This window comes from Vombatus ursinus, unplaced genomic scaffold (genome assembly GCF_900497805.2).
Source record: "Vombatus ursinus unplaced genomic scaffold, bare-nosed wombat genome assembly UNPS02014870.1, whole genome shotgun sequence".
NCBI classification, from domain to species: domain Eukaryota; kingdom Metazoa; phylum Chordata; class Mammalia; order Diprotodontia; family Vombatidae; genus Vombatus; species Vombatus ursinus.
Genome location: NW_020954648.1, coordinates 3,249,657 through 3,270,627, shown reverse-complemented (window position 1 = coordinate 3,270,627; position 20,971 = coordinate 3,249,657). Strand labels below are relative to the sequence as shown.

At 39.3% G+C, this 20,971-nt stretch overlaps 1 protein-coding gene across 1 annotated transcript in view; it reads right to left on the bottom strand.

The window, feature by feature from the left end:
* The window catches only part of EXOC4 (exocyst complex component 4), an 879,542-nt gene that overhangs the window by 739,090 nt on the left and 119,481 nt on the right, over window positions 1–20,971 (bottom strand). Inside the window, exon 7 of the mRNA XM_027842359.1 lies at window positions 14,639–14,813. Coding sequence (XP_027698160.1) covers window positions 14,639–14,813 — 175 coding nt within the window. The remainder of the gene's footprint in view (window positions 1–14,638; window positions 14,814–20,971) is intronic.

Sequence of the window (20,971 nt, the reverse complement as noted above, 5' to 3'; positions counted from 1 at the left end):
CACACACACACACACACACACACACACACACACACACACACACACACCATCTTTTCTCAGCTTAATTCCCAAATTGTTTTGGCTGCTCTTCTTGGGATTCCCACTCACTTGTCTGTATGATTTTGGTACTAACATGTCCAAAACTGAAGCAAATGAACCATATGCCATAACCAGAACTCTATTTAAAGAGACTATCACTTCTCAGCTTGCTGACGTTATTCCATTTTGCGCAATGACAAAAATAGCACTGGCCTTTTTCAATGCCATATCACATTGCTAACATACTAATCTGCTGTCAATTATCACCCTGGCATTTCCCCAGTGAGGACAGATATCCCTCACAAGAGCTTTCTTCATTTGCTGCAGCTCACTTAGCAGCAAGTTCCTTACTATTAAGAATTAATTATTTTAAGGGCAATATTTTTTTTATTTTCAACATTCAAAACACTTCAAAAGCTTTACTTAATTAATGCATCTTGCAGTTTTCTGTTAGGTACCAGATGAGACTATAATAATATTTATCTCTGTGACATAAATCATTAGCATCATCCACAAGTACTGATGAGAAGTCTAGAACAGGAAAAATCATCTAGCACCAGTTATCTGCAGAGTGAGACAGCACATATAGGGAAGGGGTGGCCAAAGAGGGATATTTTGGTTTAAAAAGTTACAGAAATGGTTAATAGAGTCACAAGGAACTGGAACACCCTTTCGGGGAGCAATGACAGACTTAATTTGATTATGGTTCTACAAGTGGAAAGAGAGGAGGGGTTACTTGGTGGTGCCATGGCACTTGGTAAGATGGCCAGAGCCTAAAATGAAGCAAGTTGGAGGGGATCCTGATGACTGAAGCAACCACAAATCAGCATAGCAGGGGCCCAAGGCAGGGATTCCAACGGAAAAGATTCAACCATCCAGGGCTTAGTTTTGGGTCTCAATGGCATGGTGGCTTGGGAGAGCTAGGGAGCAAAGTTTCCCCCATATACATTCTATCAAGCCCTTCCCTTTCACTCAAGCTCCATTATCACTCCACCCACTACATATTTAAACCTCACTGCCCAAACATTACCCCTAAATCCAACAGCAATTTCCTTTCACACTAATTTCTCCTGCTAACGTCCACATTTATGTCAAAGACACTGTTATCCTCCTTGTCATCCTGTCTCAGTCAACTTTGATTCATATGTCTTCTTCATCTCCTATCATTCATCAAATTCTATTTACTTTTCCTTTGAAATGCCTATCAAACCTGCACCCTCCCTTCCAAAAGTGCTACATGCCATATTTTTTAAATTACTGAATATTTTGAAAATGTTTAAATATTCCCTTAAGATAACTGGAAAAACCCAAAGTCGGGGTGGGGAACCTGTGACCTGAAGACCTTGAGGCCACAGGTTCCCCACCCCTGCCCTTAGATGTTAAAAAAAAATTAAGATGAAAAATCACTGATGCAGTACAAACCAGAAGACATTACCAACCAGATTAAAGAGTCATTAAAAAAAAAAATGGATTGAATTATGGACTTCAAATGGTCAAAAGAGGCCTTGCCTCTGACTTCTGATCCTTCAAAGCTTCCTGTTACCACTTAACCACGGCCACCGTTCAAAGCTTCTCAGCCAAAAGCACCACTCTGAGATGCTTATTGTTTCTTTCATTAGCAGAATCCGTTCAACTAATAGAGATTTTATAGACCAAATTGGAAAGAATATTATGATAGCAAATTTTTCATTGCCTTTCACCTCAGAAGGTTTGAGGTTAAGGTCATAGAACATTAATATCTGGAAATTTAGTTTCTACTCAATCTTAAAATTAAGCTTTGCATACTCAAATCATGGTCATAATTCCAATTCCTTTAAATAAATACTAGAATTACTTCAGCCACTACTAAAATGCAACCCAGCAATGAAGAGGCAACCATGAAGGGGATTGACTCATTCCCTCTAAGGTACCACAATAGTAGTAAATCAAAGTAATCTGTGTCCTTTGCAGATAAGCACTACGTAAAAACAAGATACATGGATCATATCCATTACCGTCTTACTTCAAAAAAAAATCCTATACAATGACAAAGTGTAACTAGATATAAAACATACAATAATTTCAAAATTTATAAAATTTAGAGTTAAAGCAACAAACCTTAGGGGTCTTTTAGCCTAATTGCCTCATTTTACATTAGGAAACTGAAGGCCAGAGAGGAAATGGTATTCAACACCATATATCATCATCATCATCATCATCCTCCTCCTCCTCAGAGTAGATAGAAAAATTAACTTGGAGTCATGAACACCCAGTTTCAATCCCAAATCCAATGCTTATTGGTTATGTGACAATGAACACTTCACTTCCATGAGCTTTGGTTTCATTTGTAAAAAATGGTGACAATAATACCTGTAGTACCTCTACTTCACAGACTTGTGAGGCTCAAATGAGCTCATGTATATAAAGCTCTTTGTAAACACCAAAGTACTATGTAAATGTCAGTCATTGCTATAGCTGTAGCTGTAGCCATTGCTAATGGAGTCGTGTGATAAGTGATAGAAATAAAGTCAGTATGATCCCCGACCTTGAGGGATTTACAATCCATCTAAAGGGAAAGAACACAAGACAAACAAAAGACACATCCTAACACATGGCAGTATGTCAAGTGTCAAAGAGATGACAAAGAGAACAGGTGCCACAGCAGCTCAGAGGAAGGAATGATGTCACATTTAGATTAATTTGTGAAGTAACAGACAAATCGTGAATGAGATGAATAAAAGGGAAGTCCAAAAATATGAATGAGGAATCCAGGGAATATAAATCATAGAACCAACCAAAATACACTGATTACCAACATTGGTGGCCATTGTGTTATCAATAAAATCAAATTATTATTCCTACAAAAACATAAAAATCCTAAAAGCACACAATGTGAAATAGTTCATTTCACAAACACCCACTGGGGAATATCCCCCTATTCCAAAACACTGTATGGAAGATGAATTTCCCAGTTCTGCAAGGCCCCCTTAATGATATCACCCTAGCCATACAAAGTCTACCAAAGGCATTTGATTGAGTTTTTTAAAAAGAAAGCAATCCTAATGAGCCAGTCCACCCACAGCATCAAGAACAGTACATACTCTAATGCACATAGGACATACACAATGGCAGTTGGGGGTGAGACGGGGAAGAGGGAGAGAACACTGTACTGGGAAGGGAGAAAAGCCATGTCATTAGCATCTCCAGGAGGACTTGAATGCTTAAGACAACCCTTTTACAAAAATGAGTACCAAATGAATGTACCACTGAGAAGCTGTTGGGTGAAACAACACATGCAGTACAATCACATAACTAGAATAAACAAGGAAGACAAGAAATAATGTCACATCTTTTCTTGCCATGATTTCTTACAGGAGATGGAGAAGGGTTTTGAAAAAGAGCGCACTAAAAAATCAGCCCTGCTAACATTTTACCACACTGAAAAATGACCAACAGAAATCGAAAACAGTTCATTTTGAGCCCTCTGAGCCGTAATGAGTCCAATGCTGTTCATCTGATTGTACAGTGCCAGTTTTAAAAACTGCCTCAAAAGAATTATTTGTGACACACACTTACTTCCTAAGTTCAAGTTCATTTTACTTTGTTAGAAGCATTGTATAAAATCCCTTTAAATAAATGGCAGCATGACAGAGAAATATTAAAAGTCAGGTTGGGAAGAAGTGGTCTACACGATAGGAAGAAGCCTACGGAACCTAAATTCTGTGTGCGATTTTTTTGGCTTCAACCAAACAGGGAGCCAGATGGCCCAGCTGTTGTCTGAGTCACAGCTCAGTTCAATGATTTTCCCAAGGTCACACAACTGTAAATATGAGAAATACAGTTTGAACTTGCACTTTTCTGACTCTGAGGCCAGTGAGCCTTCCACTACCATGTGCTGCCTCTCAAAGGTGAAATATGGATGGTTTAGTTTCCCTAACTCTAACGGTAATAATGTGACAAATGATAAAAGGAGAAAGATTCATGAAAAGATTGCTAGAGCAGTTTTAGTGCCTTAATAGAAAGTGACAGACATAATACAGAGTATGATACACTATAACAATTCCCATAAACTCAGTGCCTAACAATTTTGGAAGGAAAAAAATGGGTTTATTTCTCTAAATCTTTTTTTAATGGCCGTTGCTTTAAACTGACCAAACCTGTTAACATTTCCTGAACTGGATATACATTTTAATAGTCTCCAACCAATTAAGCATATACGAAGGCAAGAGTAAAATGTTGATCTTTATTCGGTAATGAAGACCCAGCAAAAGTTTCACATCAGTGTAGCTCTGGTTCAGTTACTAAAAGGAAACTTAGAGATGTCAATCAAGACTATTTTCATAACTGGAACCAAAGGCTATTTTGAATGAAATGAGCTAAAATATTTTCCCACATAAACAACATGGACTATGCATAATTATAATTAAAGCAACACTAGGAAATAAAATAACCTATTATCCCCATATGGCATTTTAACCTTTCTTTTTATCCACAGTGTCTGAAACATGACAAGCACTTAACAAATGATTGGTGAAAAACTGATAGGAGAGGCAGCCTGGAATTAGCTGAGAGAAGCTAGCCTCTGAGTCCTAGGTTTAGTTCCCACCCCTGACATACACTGGCTGTGTGACCCAGGTAAATCACTTAACCTCTCAGGACCACAAGCAATTCTATAATTCAATAACTGAATTAATTATGTATGTATTAAGTACTTACTATATGCCAGGCTAGGCACTGAGAATACAAAGACAAAAATGAAACAGTTCCTACCCTTCAGGAACTTACATTCTGTTGGGGGAAATATGTACATAGACATTAAATACCAAACATGCAAATGAAGTAATTTCTGAGGAAAGAACCCTAGAAACTGGGGGAATCAGGATAGGCTTATGTAGGAGGTGGCCCGTGAACTCTTTTTTTTTTAAAAAAAAGTAGGTATTCTATGAGAAAAAAGTAGGGAGGGCATGTCTATTCCAGGCATGGGGCACATCTTGTCCAAAGCCATAGAGACAGGAGGTAAAATGTGCCAGGAACATCCAACAGGCCACTTTGACTGGAATACAGAAAGCATAGCAGACAGTCATGCGCAGTAAGGCTGGAAGGGGAGGCTCGAGTTGGACTGTGGAGAGCTTTAAAAAAAAATTGAGGAGTTTTTGTATTTTATTCTATAGGAGGGAGAGAGAGGGAGAGAAGGAAGGGAGAGCATGAGAGAGAGTGCACATGCCACTGTAATTTCCTGGACATGAGAATTCCTTTGGCAGGGTTGTACTTCAAAAACATCATTTTAGCAACTGTGTAGACAATGGACTGGAAGCAAGGAAATCAACTGGGAAACTTTTAAAATCATCCAGATGAGGACCCCAAACAGGGCAATTGTAATGTGAGTGGATACAAGGGAAAGGATTTGAGGTATATAGCGGAGGGTAGAATGCACAAGTCTTGGCAACTGATTGGAGGTGAGGAAGGAGAAAAAGTCAAAGATTTTAAATTGCAGGACAGCTGAAGATTTACATTTAACACAAGTTTTCTCATCAGCAGCTCCCTACAATAATAATATTACAGGTCCAAACCATACACACACATGCACATAGACACACAAAATGCCCACACATTTGCCATAAAAAGTTCACACAGGAGTCAACAAATAGCTATGCTGATGATGAGTAAACTCTCCTAGCTACAATACTTTTCCTTTACTCTGTCTCCTGGCTGTGTTTTGAAAAGATGGTGTGATGATGCTCCCTCCCAATGTTTCTCCCATCACTATAAACCTCTATCATTTACTATGTTGTCATGGGATTCGTTTGGGAATGGTGCTCTGCCACGTTAGGGTTCCTCCCTGTGGGGAGTTGAGGGTCACAGTCTGTTGCGTGAAAGCAAGGAAGTCTTAACTGACCTCTCCTTTAGTCTTAACTGACCTCTCCTTTGTGGACACGCAGCAATCATGACTGGCTCGGCCCTCCTCTGACTGGTTGAGTGCCTCCCTGCATGCCCCAGACACAGCCTGGACCTGAGGCTTTCATGCGGAGTGGGATAGCTAGGACTGGCTGTAGGGCTCTGATCACGCGATCCCAAGGTGCCTTGAGGGCTATAAAGGTCACACCCAGCTTACAATAAACAGGAGCTTCTGCCATCTTGCTGTCTCCTGCCTCATCCATGCATCTCCGGGTTACTGAGCATTGAGCTGGTCTCATGCTCACCACTGCAGCAGCCGCGACACTACGTATTAAAGGCATTCTAGACTCCTTGGCCCAAAGCTAGGACCACAGTCTCAGAGAGTAAACCAAATAGAAGATATTCATTTATTATCTGTATGATCTTAGGAAGTCACTTAACCTCTCTGGGCCTCAATTTCCTCACCTGTAAAGTGAGGTGATGAAACTAGCTGGTCTCCAAAGGTATACGTGGGCTCCAAATCTAGCACCAAAAGGTCAAACATATTTCCTGAGGGAAGCTTTCTTGGTTTCTAAATGAAAACCCTTAAAATCTCAATAAACTCTCCAGTTCAAAAAGCATTTTATTAACCCTCTTACTGGCAAAGATGAGCACTAGGCGCTATGGGTATGAAGACAAAAACAAAGCAACAGTCCAGGCCTTCAACTTCTGCCACAACCCCTAGACTGGAAAGTAAGCAGAATAAGCAGGAATACCTAAAGGCAACAACAAAAGGTCAATGGAAAACCTATCACTTAGCCTCTCTCTGCCCATACGTGTCAGAATCAGAGCTCAACTAGAGATGAAAATGACATCTAGAGTGATTTTACAGATAAAGAATGTGAAGCCTAAAACAACTAGATGATTTGCCCAAGGTCACACAACTAGTGAGCAGAAAAGGTCGGATTCAAACTCAAGTCTCCTGACTTGCTACACAGGGATCATTTTACTGCAATCTAACTGCCTTTTCTGGAAACTACTAAAACAACTGCAGCCAGAGTAGCTTTCTCAGGGTAACCCGTGTCTGTAAACAAAGTGCCTACTACAATCCCCACCATCAACGCTGGGGCGAAGGAGAGTTCCTATGGTTCCTGAATCAGCTCAGCGTGTTGAGGTTCATTCACATCAAAGCAATGGAAGAAATCAAATATTATAGCACCAAAAACAAACTGAAAACCTATGGATTGTACCTCACCTGTTCTAGGGAGCTGGGGCTAAAGGAACCCCCATTCCACCTCTTAGTTATGGTTTTAAGCATCAATGTTGGCCAAGAGATGGGGACAGGGGACTTAGCTGCCAATATGTCTAGTCTGCAAACTAATTTGGGGGAAGACATTTTAAATTTAAGCTTCACAAGCTGTCTTATATCCTTCAGTACATATAATCACCAGGTTCTCTATCTGAGCAAAACATCACCCAGTGATAAAGTTATAAATATAGCAGCAGAAAAGAAAATCATGAAATCTATAATGTCTTTCTAGAGAATTAAGATCCCAAAAATAACAGGGGCTATCTATATGGCCAACAAAGATGAAAAACTGAGCTTATCCAGTCTTCCTCTCATATATTATGTGGCCTAAAACACCATGGAAAGTTAACTTCACTTCCAAAAGTATGGTTCTCTATAAGCAGAATATACAAAGATCTCTAACTAACCCAGTTCTAGACTTAGACACAGAACAAAAACTGCATTTGTCTCCTGGAAAATGCCCTCCAGGCTACAGATCAGAATCATTTGTCTTTGCTACATTTCTTAACTTGTCAGCACCTTTCAGTTTCCCTGACCAGGAGGTTAATTTTATCCCCATTAAACATTCATGCAGCACTTGACATACCTCAAATGCTTCACCATAATTTTTATATTGTTTCTCCATGTGAATTGACTAAAGAAACTGAGGTATTGAAAAGAAAATTATTGGCCCAGGGTATCACTGTCAGTCTTGAAAAGGGGTGTGGCCAAAGGGATAGACTTGGAATAAGAAGATCTGGGTTTGAATTCCATCTCATATATTTTCCAGTTATGTGATAATGAGCAAGTCACTTAAACCTTCAGATCCTCGGTTTCCTCATCTATAAAACTGGGATAAAAATACTTACCATACCTACCTTACAAGGTCATTGTGAGGAAAGGTGTTTGGCAAATCTTGAGAGGTAGGATGGTATAATGGAAAGCACAATAAATTTGGAATCAGTCAAGTCAACAAGCATTGGTACCAAGTACGTACCAGGCAGAACGTTAAGCACTGGGGATACAGTAACAGTAAGACAGACCCTTGCTATCAAGGAGTTCACAGTCTAATGGAGGAGACAACCCACAAGCAACTATGAACAAATAAGATGTGTGTGTGTGTGTGTGTGTGTGTGTGTGTGTGTGTGTGTGTAGGATTAATTGAAGACAATCAGCAGAGGGAAGGGACTAGCACATTACCCCTTTTATGATATCCACTCTCTGTCTGCTTCCCTACTGCCTACAAACATGCCTATGTCCTCATCCTCAAAAAACAAATAAATAAATAAACCTCACTTTATCCATCCACCCTCCCTAGCTATCATATCTTTTCTTTCCTCCCTTCTGAGGCTAAACTCCTGGAGAAGTCTGTGTACAATCAATTCCTTCACTTCCTTTCCTCTCACATTCTTTTTAACTCTCACAAACTGGCTTCCCAAGCTCACCAGTCAACTGAAATTGCTCTCTCCAAAGTTACCAATGACTTTTACTTGCCAAATCTAATGGTCTTTTCTCAATGTTCATTCTTCTTGAACTCTCTGCAGCCTCTGACATTGTCACCCTCTTCTCTATGATACTTTTCCCCTCAGTTTCTGTTGATGTTGTTCTCTCCTGGCTACCTGGAGACTCCTCCTACTTTGGATGACTGCTCCTACTCTGTCTCCTTTGCAGGATCTTCATCCACATCATGCCTACTACCCATGGGAGAGTCTCCACAGCTCTGTCCTGAGCCCTTTTCTCTTCTCCCTCTATCCCACTACACTTGATTATCTCAATAGCTCCCTTGAATTCCAATATCCTATCCATGTTGACAATTCTCAGATCTACTTATCCAGCCCTTTTATCCAAATCTCCAGATTCACATCTCTAACTGCCTATTAGACATCCCACACTGGATCACCTGAAGACATCTTAAATTCAACCTGTCCAAAACTGAACTCATTATCTTTCCCCATCAGTCTTTTCTTCTATTACCATTGATGGCACCACCATCCTCCCAGTCAATCAGACTCGCAATCTATGCACCATCTTTGATTCCTCTCCGTCACACCTCTTACTCAGTTTGTTGCCAAATCCTTTCAACATATCCCACACATGCCCCCTCATCCCTCATGACACTGGTGCAGGCTTTCGTCACTGGACTATTATAATAGCCTGCTGATTGTTCTCTCTGCCTCAAGTCTCTCCCCACTCCAGTCCATTCTCCACTCAACTATCAAACTGATCTTCCTAAAATATAGGTTTGACTACGTCACACACCAGTATCCCCATTCAACAAACTTCAGTGGCTCCCTAGCATCTCCAGGAACAAATATAAAATCCTCTATTTGGAGTTCAAAGACCATCATAAGCTTCCTTGCTCTTACTCAAATCTTCTAACACCTTCCACCCCCCACCCCAACATCTACTCTTTGATCCAATGGTGCTGGTATCCATGCTGTTTCTCACAAGATACCCCATCTCTTGACTCCAAGCATTTTGACTTGTTATCTCCCATGCCTATAATTCTCTCCCTCCCCATCTGGGCCTCTGGACTTCCTTCAAGTCCCATGTAAACCTATTTTTCCACAAGAAACCTTTCCTGATACCATCCCACCCACCCCCATGCTTGCTAGTGCCTGCCTTCTGTTGACTATAGCCAAGTCTCAACAAAAGCAAATAATGAATCCTCTGAAGTAGCTACATGAATTCAAATTCATACTTTTTGAAGTTAGAATGATATAAAATATATTAACTGTTTCCAGACCAATGGAAACATGCAATGTGAATTCCAATAATGGGATCACTTCAGAGAGAATTATTTGCACTAATCAAGACTTCCGATTTATCCTGTGTACATCTTGCTTGTACATATTTGTTTTCCTAGTTTTGCTACTTCCTACTTGTATGACCTTGGACGAATCATTTAACCTCTCTAGGCCCCATTTCCTCATCTAAAAAATGAGGGCTTTGAACTAGATGGCCTCTAAGGTCCCTTCCTGCTCTAAATTCCTGATTCTATAATCCTTAAAGCACTACATAAATACGAGCTATTACTATTGGAATTTACAGCCTCCATAACACATAATTCACAGTCACCCCTTAACACAGTTAGATACAAAATGCATTCCACAATTTCACAGCTGTGTGAATTACTTTGTCTGAAAATGGGACTATTTCTCCAGCAAGTTTAAAATTTATTTTTCTAAGGCACAAGTAACAGAAGCATACTTCATTCAAAGTGATCCTGCCACATCTTTTGTACTGCATGACACAGTGGGATGTTTCGTGTTTTCCAGTGAACCTCAGACTTGCATACCTTGAAAGTGTGCAGTCGACAGGATGACAGGCATGCCACCAAATAGGTGACATTTCAGAAGGTGCTACTGTTGCTCTGAAGGCCAAAACAAGTATTTCTATTATCACAGTTTCCAAAAGAGTGTAAACCTGAAAACGGAGAGCAATGGTGTGAAGTCGAAGGACTGACACCAGGCAGGAGGAAGCTATGACACCCTGTTACTGCGATGGCCTTGTCTCCCAGCTGTCTTTCCTCAGACATAAACATGCTGAGACAAACGAGCCTTCCAACCACAGGCTGGATTCCACCTGCTGGGTAAGGCATAGAAAAAATGTAAATTCCACCATCAGCAGCTTCTAAATACCAGGCAATATTTTCTTTTCTAAAATTTATTCTGCAAAGGAATGCTTCAATGTTCTGGCAAAAAAAAAAAAAGTAATTCAAGAAAGTATCTTTAATTCTGTCCCCCAAATGTTTAACTCCATTAATCATAATATGCTGCCTCAGTTATTCATGTTGTTTAATACTTAGCAGCAGGTGTCTCGTTCTTCTCAACTAAATATTTAATTCTCAAAAGTAGCTTATATTATCCAAAGAGAATTTCACTGACAGCTCTACTTTAGAATGAAACTGGCTATATGGACAAAAGTCTACATAAACACTTAAAACAAAAACAGTCTTCCCTAAATGTTACACATAAACAGACTTTCACCTAATCTATGTTCTAGCCAGCTCTCAGTAGCATCCTTTGTGCCAGACTGCCACTGTGAGATCAAGGGAGAAAAGACATAGTGCTGAGGGCTCTACTTCAAATGAAACTGGACAGGTATCCACTGTGAATATCCTTGCATGTGTTCAATGGAACTGAACAGGCACATCCACTGTTACACTTGAGCATTTTCTAAGACACTAAGAAAAAAAACAAAAATTATTCCCTCTCCTGCTAGTCCTTGCCAACTAAAAAAGTGCACATTAAACTCCACCACTGCCCAAGACAATATCCCACATCGTATATAGTAGAAGAGTAAACTACTTCCTACGTTAACTTTGAATACCTTGATAATACCAGTAAGATAAAGTCTCTCCTGACTCCAGTCTTCCACTCTTCTAATACTCCCTGTGTACCAACACCAAATAGATCTTTTAAAAATTTTGTTTTTATAATGTCACCTTCCCAGTTCAAAAATCTTCAAAGGCTGATAACTACCTATGGAATGAAGTATAAACTCCTTAATGTGGCAATTAAGGCCTGCCACATGATTCCAATTTTACCTAAAACTACTTTTCTGAATCAACCCATAGCTCAAGCCAGACATACTCACTGTTTCCTAAATACTTTTGTCTACTCTCTCCACCTTTCTTCCCATTCAGAAAATGTCATCCCCCTCTTCTATACCTACATGAATTTGAATAGTCATGGCCTGTTTCCTCTTTGAAATCTTCCACACCAACCAGAAGAGATTTCTTCTTTCTCAAAGCAGCCACAGCATTTATTTGGCAGTTACTACATAATGGTTTGAATATGTTTCTTAACCTGTCTGCTGCACTTGACACAATTAATGATCTTCCCATGCTGAATGCTCTCGCCTTTCTGTGTTTTCATGACACTACTCTCTTCTAGTTCCCTTCTGATCTCTCTGATTGGCTCCTTCTCAGACTTCTATGCTGACTTATTATCCAGAGGATGACCCTATCTGTGGGTTTTCCTCAAGGCTCTGTCTCCTACTCTTCCAACATATCTCTTGGTAACCTCACTAGCTCCCATGGGTTTGACTATCATCTAAATGCAGATGACTCCCACATGAATACTTCAAGTCCAAGTCTCTCTCCTGAGCTTCTGGCCCACATTGCCTGTGTATGATTTCAAAGAGAGTATCTCAGAGACATCTTAAACTCAACATGCCCAAAACTGAACTCATTAGCTTTCTCTCTAAGCTCTCCCCTCTTCTAAACATTCCTACTTTTGTTGTAGGCACCACCATCTATCCAGTCTCCCAAGTCTATAATCTCTGTATAATCCTGGACTCCTCACTCTTCCTCAACCCACCTACATTCAATGGGCTACTAAATCTTGCCATTTCTAGTTACCCATCTCACACCTGGCCCCCTTCTCTGAACTCACATAGCTTCCACTTTAGTCCAAGCCCTCATCACTTCTCATTGAGATTATTTCAATGGCCTCCTAATGGGCCTCCCTACATTAAGACTCTCCTCATTCTGTTCCATCCCTCACACCGGTGACAAAATAATTTTTCTTAAACGCAGATCTGACAATTAATGATTCTCTTGCTCAGCCAATTCTAGTATCTTCCTATTGTCTCTAGGATAAAAAAATTCTGTTTAGTTCTAAAATGCCTATAAAACTTGACCCAGCGTTTCTTTGGAGAGGCCTCATTGGACATTGTTCTCTCTCCTACGCTCTGTGATCTAAAGAATCAGGCTTTCGCTTTCCCTCACACATGCGGCTACATCTCCACCATCTCTGCCTTGGCCGAGACCATCCCCCACACTTGGAACGCACTCCCTCTCTGCCTCACGGAGTTTTTCTCTTCCCTGAAGATACAGCTCCAGCACCGCACACCACACGGAATCTTTCTTGACTTCTCCCGCCCGATAGTTCCTTCCCTCCTAAGCTACTTTGTATCTGACTACATTGCATAGACAGGGCGTTCCAAAAGTCTTCGTGCCATTTTAAGCTTTAATAGCTTAAACTAAGACTTTTGGGACACCTCGTATTTTTATTTATTTATTTTAGGTTTATGTTGGATATATTTATTTATATACTTTTTACCTCTCCATTAGAATAGAAGCTACCTGCACACAGGGACTGTTTCCTTCTTTGTACCTGTATTCTCAGTGCCTGGGACCTAGTGGGAGCTCAAAATATACTTGCTAATTGATTATTTGAGGGCACTGACCATATCAACTTCTTTTTTCTATACCGTACAGGCAGTCCAATGTTCAATAAATGTTTCTTTACAGAAAGACTGAATGTCTACTACTGCTCAGAGGAACTGATGAACTTGAAGAAAAGTGCTAAGTCTGATAACCACTAAGAAGCTAACACATCACCTCTCTTTGTCCCAAAACACTTTACGAACTTGGTGAGTGGAATTATACTGGACATGGAAGGCTGAGCTAGTAAGCAAACAACACATACAGATGAAATCTGGGTTAAAGGAATTGTGCCTAAGTTGCGGGATGAATAAGAAAAAGAAGAGAAGAAAGGAAGGAAAAAAGTACAAGAATTTTTTTAAAAAAAGCAAATCATTTTATAATATCAAAGAATTTATCCTACTTAAAACAAACCATAGCATTTGATTCCATGTTTAGCATACTTATTTTACACATCTAACCTACTGTCTATTTTTCATTAATCAAGTAACTCATGATAATACTACTATGAGCAAGTTATTCCCAGTAAATTCAAAAACTGCAAGATTTTCTAAACCATTACTAACTCCTGGTAAGGCCTGTGAGAAAACAGACTATCACATAATTAAAAAGATAAGTTAATATATATAATTCTGCTGTGGAAAATTTCAGCTCTTCACCTAGGTTTCATGTTCATACCTTGTCCTGTGTAATTTGAAATATAAATTTATAAGGAATGAACTATAAGGAGAACTAGGAAAATGAAAAGTATAATTCAAAAGACTTTATAATAAAATTGGCTATGAACATAATATTTCATCAATACCCATTTGTAAGACCAGTATGCATTAATGGAGATTCTGTTCTTAAATACATAGTTCATAATGCAAAAAGGGAGCAATTATGCACTAATTCATTAATTAAAATCCTCCTTATATAACTTATACTTCTACAATCCTATCAAAGGAACTTACACACAAGTTCATATTGTCCATAAAACAATGAGATGAGCAAGCATAGTAATTACAAATTATCTGGAAATGTGAGTGACTTCTGTGAATTAAAGGGCATGACAGGGAAATAATTGGATATCATAAACCATATGAAAATCTGTGAACCAGTAGTCTACGTATATGCAGTAGGAAAACTTGGTCATGAGATCTTTGGTAATTGGTAGATGTCCATGGCAGCACCAGATCACCTGACAATTAAATTCTCTTCTAAACCTGTTCTTGTCATTAAATCTGGGAGGTGATACTTCTCTAAGATTCTATTCTATCCCAATGTCTTTGAGAAAAGAACCTCACCTGCAGGACATCTTGTATCTTGACCCAAACATCTGCCATATCATACAACTTGATGTCTTCATGCTGGGTTGATGGAGGCACAACAGTCTGCTGGAGATATCCCAAGACCACAGAGTGAGCAGCAGCCACAGCATTAAATTTGTCAAAGAGAAGCTCTAGAAGCTCTAGCAGCAATCTACAATGCAATAAGAGAAACAGATTTCATTTTGCTTCAAGGAAAACAAAATCAAACATATTGACTATGGAGAAGAAAGGGGTCATAATACCTCTAAAGGGGTCATAATACCTCTGAAGTTGGAAGAGATCTTATAGGTCCTATGGTCCAACCCAGGGGTGGGGAACTTCCGGCCTTAAGGCCACATGCGGCCTTCTACATCCTTAGATTGGATTCAGTCAAAAGGCTGCACTTAAGGACCTAGAAGGCCGCATGTGGCCTTAAGGCCACAGGTTCCCCACCCCTAGTCCAACCCCTTCATTTTACATAAAAGAAAACTGAGTCTTAGAGAAGTGAAGTAACTTGCCAAAGTTACTTATCAATCAAGGCAGTCAGTGGTAGAGCTTGGATTAAAACCCCCACCCATGGACTATGCTCCCTGTCAAGCTCCTACAGACATAAATATTAGATGTTAAAACTAGAGACAATGTGAAATGCAATGGATCAGGGTTTATATATAGTTGAAGCCATTCCCTATTTACAAACTAGGCACTTTCTAATGAGTATTGACTTTTTCCAATACCGATGGGGTTTTATCACCTTCTATTCAAGCAGTAGAGTGCAACAGCAACAACAAAAAAAGCATACCCATAACCACCTTTCAAAAAGTTTAACGTCGACTCACGGGAATGTCTTGGTCACACATATTTCATTCATTAATTCACTAGGGCAAAAACAATTATTTGTGTATCAAATTTACAAAAAGAACTCAAGACACAAAGAGAAAGGGTTTACTTGAGGTCACGAAGTTAAATGGATGGAAAATGAACACCCATTAAATTGACAAAGGTGACAAAAGATAAAAATGATAGAATATTGGAGGGTGTAGAAGAGAAATCCCCCTCCCCCCAAGGTGCATCCAGGTACCTATGAATCAACTCAACTGTTCTGGAAAACAACTTGCAACAATATTAGAAAAATCACAAAACCCCACAGAGCCTTTGACCTACACCATGGCTGTGTCATGACAGAAAGGTCCCATATGTGCCAAAATATTCATTAATAACACTTTTGGTGGTAGAAAAAGAAAAAAGGTTGCCCATCAATCATGAAATGGCTGAACAGACTGTGCTACAAATGTAATGGAATAATGTTATATTGTAAGAAATTAAGAATATGGAGAATTTGTAGAAAACTGAAAATATTTATATGAACTGATGTATAAAGAAGTAAAACAGAATCAAGACACCAATTTACACAAAGACCATAATAATGTAAAGAAAAACAATATTGAAAGACATCAAAACAGTGACCATTGTAATGACAAAAGGAGTTTAGAGTTTAGAGTTACACGGAACCTTAAAGTAACGATCTCTTCCTCCAAACTCCTTATTTTACAGGCAAGAAAACTGAAGTTCAGAAAGAAGTGACTTGTCCATGACCATTGAAGCGGTATGTGGTAAAGGTGGGATTTTAACCCAGATCCTGTGACTCTAAATCCAGTGCTATTTCCTCTCCATCAGATGATAGCCTACAGGAGCAGAGTGACTCCTACGGCCAGTGGGTTGATTTGTTTTGCTTAAATCATAAAGGAGGGAGTGAATGAGAAGTAAAAAACTGATGCTAAATAACAAATTTTTTTAAAGTTTTATCTTCTTTTCTAAAAAAAGACTAAAAACAAAACATCTCTACTTAAGAGTTCTAGCCACTTCTGTTTATCTCAAAATTCAATTCCAAAGGGGCAGCTGGGTGGCACAGTGGACAGAGCACTGGCCCTGGAGTCAGGAGGACCTGAGTTCAAATCCAGCCTCAGACACTTGACACTTATTAGCTGTGTGACCCTGAGCAAGTCACTTAACCCAAGTGACTAGCCAAAAAAAAAAAAAAAAAAATCAATTCCAAGCTACTTTGAACAGCAGCCTCCACTATGGGTGGGATATATTTAAAAGTGGCCATCAGCCTCCAGTTCACTGAACAACAACTGATCCATCTCAGGGAATGTATTGTTCTGCCGAAAGCATTAAGCCCAGTATTAAACGTGTAGCAGGCACTTAAAAGTAGGCACACAGTTGGTGCTTAATAATTGCTTGCTGACTAATTGACTGTTGACCTCTCATTCTCAATGCCCACAATTCTCTATCTGAATTGGACCCTTTCCTCGGTAGGATCCCTGGGTATTTCTTTCAGGAACTTTGATTTCTAGGTTCTTAGAAAGTTCCCCCAATAACATCTTTGAAATAAAATAAGCTGTCCACACCACTGTCCAAGTTCTACTGGCTGGCCCCCAAAGCTCTCTTTATGTCATCCTATCCCTTGCCATAAAACATTTTGTTCTAGAATACAACAACTGGCAATCTCTAAGAGAATTTAACCCAGGAATCTGGGTTACAGAACAAAACATGCCTTTCTACCACTAAGCTGTCTTCCCCCTTAGCTTTCCTTGATCATTCTCCTTCTCCTGAACAGTAAGTACTTTGTACCCAATTACTGCACATTGCTTTATGTTATGGTGATTCATGCAGAAGTCTGATCTCCACTATTAGACTATAACACACCTTAAAGTCAGGGGCCATGACTTACATAGATTTTGTGTGTCTCACAGAGCCTAGCACAGTGCCTTGCACATACAAAGTGCTCAATAAGCATTTGTCAAACGAACAAAAGAATTCAAAGTGTAATGACAGAAGATTGTAGGAAGTATTCATTTGCAAAATCTAGGTGTATAGTTCCTGAAAAGATTTATAAACCAACCTCATAAGTAGAAATGAGAAGCAAGAGAGCACATCAAAAGTGTCAATTAAGAAGATTTTATTATCATTCATAAGAGGCCATAAACTACAACCTCATCAAAACACACAGCATATAATCTGTTCCTATGGCTTCTTTACTGCCCAGTTATTGTAATTAATGTGCCAATGCAACAACCCATAGCTATCTTGTGATAAAACACCAACTTACATTAGACATTGTAATTTAGAAGAGAAAGAATCAATGGAAATTTATATAGTGATCTACATTATGTATGTACATATATAAAACAGTACAGGTGAGCAGTCATTCTAACCTTTCAAATAGTAGGTTTTTCTTTATCCTTTTCAATCTGCAGTTGATATTTACGCACACAATTAACTATGCCAATTTTTGCTTCCCCTATATGTTGTTGAAATGTTCTCATAATGTCATCCAATGGGAAGACAGATGAGAATAATGTTCCTCAGGAGTAAGTTCTGGGTTACGAATTAATTTGTACAGCTGTTAAAAATCAATTTCAAATAATACTTGGACCCAGAAAACATTACACTAACCCAGTAACGCTACATATGCACACAAGACCAAAGAGAGTAAATTTAAAACAAAAAATGTTTTCTAATGAAAACAATTGTTTAGCATCATGTAAAAAAAAAAACATGAAGTGACTGAATATGACATCTTCTAATTAACTATGTCATGGAGCAGAAACAAGTAATAACTGATAGCTGGCTGGTGTGCTCCATAGGTTTCCTTGTATTGTCAAGAGAACTTGTAGAAGACTCCCCCCAACACCCACCCAGCCAGTTAGGTGGATCCCCTGTGATGACCTTCTGGGAGGACACAGACAAGAGTTCCCGGGATGGTCAGGAGTGCATGCACTATGGTCTCAGCTTCACTGGAGAGAAAAATCACACCAATGAGGCTGCAGATTCAGGAGTGCACTGTAGTATGTTGGCATCCTCTAAACTCCCCCCTTTCCAGCTGCCACGTCACTGCAAACCAAGAGACAAGGCAGCCTAATAGTGGAAACAATGCTGGCTAGAGAATCAGAAGATCCAGGTCCAAGTCATAGATCCATCCCACAGCAGCTGCCTAACTAACGATGGGCAAAGCACTTCACCTTTCTCGGTCAGATTTTGAAAGGGGAGGGCAGGGACACTCAGAGGGAGACCACAAGAGGGGAGAGAACCAGGGAGCAAGTGTTTGACAGCCCTGACCAGGGGTCCGCCATTCCCGGCCCACTTCAGCCAAAGGAACCTCATGCTACATCACTGGAGGAATTGTGCCCAACAGGAGAAAATCCCCAGAGCTTCTACATACCCAGGAGATGGCACATGTATTTAAGTACACATAGAATTATCTAAGTAAAAAATGGCAGCCTGAACCAGGAGAACTCTGTACACAGTAACAGCTGCACTGTGTGATGACTAACTTTGATAGACTTGGCTCTTCACTGCAATGCAAGGATCTAAGACAGCTCCAAAAGTCCCATGATAGAAAACACTATCCACATCCAGAGAAAAAACTATGGAGTCTAAATGTAGATTGAAGCACATTATTTGCTTTCTTTTTTGTTGCTGTTATTTTGTTCTGTTTCTTCTTTCTCGTGGTTCCTCCCATTGGTTCTAATTCTTCTTTACAACATGACTAATGTGAAAATATGTTTAATGTGATGTACATGTATAATCTATATAAGACTGAACGTCGTCTTGGGGAGGGGGGAGAGGAGGAAAGGGGGGAAAATTTAAAACTGAAAATCTTATGGAAGTGAATAATGAAAACTAAAAATAAATAAATTAATTTTAAAAAAGAAAAAAAGTGGTAGCCTGGTAGTATGGCACCTGCTATCATCCTCAATTCTGAGAGATGAGACAAAAAAAAAAAAAGAAAAAAGAAAAAAGGAAAAGAAATCTCTATTGCGATCCAATGAAAAGCCAAATACCAAGAAGATTTTTGGCTTCTGAATCTTCCTAGTCTAACTTTTCTCCCAGGAGGCAGCAGTGTATAATGGACATCACTGTATAGTGAGATCTGGGTTGACAGTCAGTACTGCTACATCATCATCATAGCTTACATTTATATGATACTTTACAGCTTACCAAAAAATGTTAGATTATCTCCTTTGATCATCAAAAGAACCATGTGAAGTTCACTACTATAGAGTTGTTATTTCCATTTTGCAAATGAGGAAACTAAGGCTCAGAGATTATAATATAGTTGGTGAGTATAAGAGGTAGAACTAAAACTCAGACTCTCTTTTCTTTTTTTTTTTTTATTTAGGCAATTGGGGTTAAGTGACTTGCCCAGGGTCACACAGCTAGTAAGTGTCATGTGTTTGGTCTGAGGCTGGATTTGAACTCAGGTCCTCCTGACTCTAGGGCCAGTGCTCTATCCACTGCGCCACCTAGCTGCCCCTTCAGAGTCTCTTCTGACACCAAGTCCACTACATCCACACTGCTGTTAATAGGCCAATGACCTTGAGAAATAATTTAATCTCTCCAAGTTTCCATGACCTCATATATATAATGTGATAAACTTGCTCAGACCAATTCATTGGGTTGCTATGAAGATCAAATGTGATAATGAAAGTGAAATTACCTGAAAACTGTAAACCACCATAAAAAAGAAGGGTCTGCTCTTCTCATTTCTATTTCTTTTTCCCTGATCTCTCTTTTTCTTCTTTCTTCCCATCTATTTCAATTTCTTCTCCTTCATCTCTTATCTTCTTTTTCACCTTCTCTTATGCTCCTTTTTCTTCTTCTTTCTCTTCATTACTGACATTTTTATCTCCTCTATTAAACATCACTTCCACTGTGCTCTATGCAATTCCCATGCCACAGTGAAAAAATTGTCATTTATCCCGGACCACTTACTTTCAAACTCCTTCTACCTACTAGCCTTCACTGAGATTTGTCTTTCCTATGATGATATTTCATCTCCAGTCATTCTCTCAATCACTAGCTGTACCTTATCTCTCCCTAATGTACTGGAGGGGAAGTTGGAATACTTCTTGCTCTCTCACAGCCACTTCCAGACTCTCCATTTACCATACTCACTAAACAACTTCTCCCTTGAAGGTCACTCAATAAAAATTTCCCACTCTAACCCAGATGACCTCCTGCAAGATTCCTTTTAGCTCTAAATCTGTAGTCCCAAAATCCTACTGCTGGTTTTTCCACAGCAATAAAAGGAAAAGACCAAAAAGTTATTAGTAATGAACCAAAGGTAAACATGACACAATAAAAAATACAGTGGCACTGTTAGAAGAAAATGCTATCCATTCATGAGTAGCCTTATTACCAATAATCCTTCTTTTGTTTGGATCTTAAGGAGGACATCTGTGATAACTGGCAAAATCCTTTGGTTAACAGAGCTAGATAGAGATAGATAGATAGATAGATAGATAGATAGATAGATAGATAGATAGA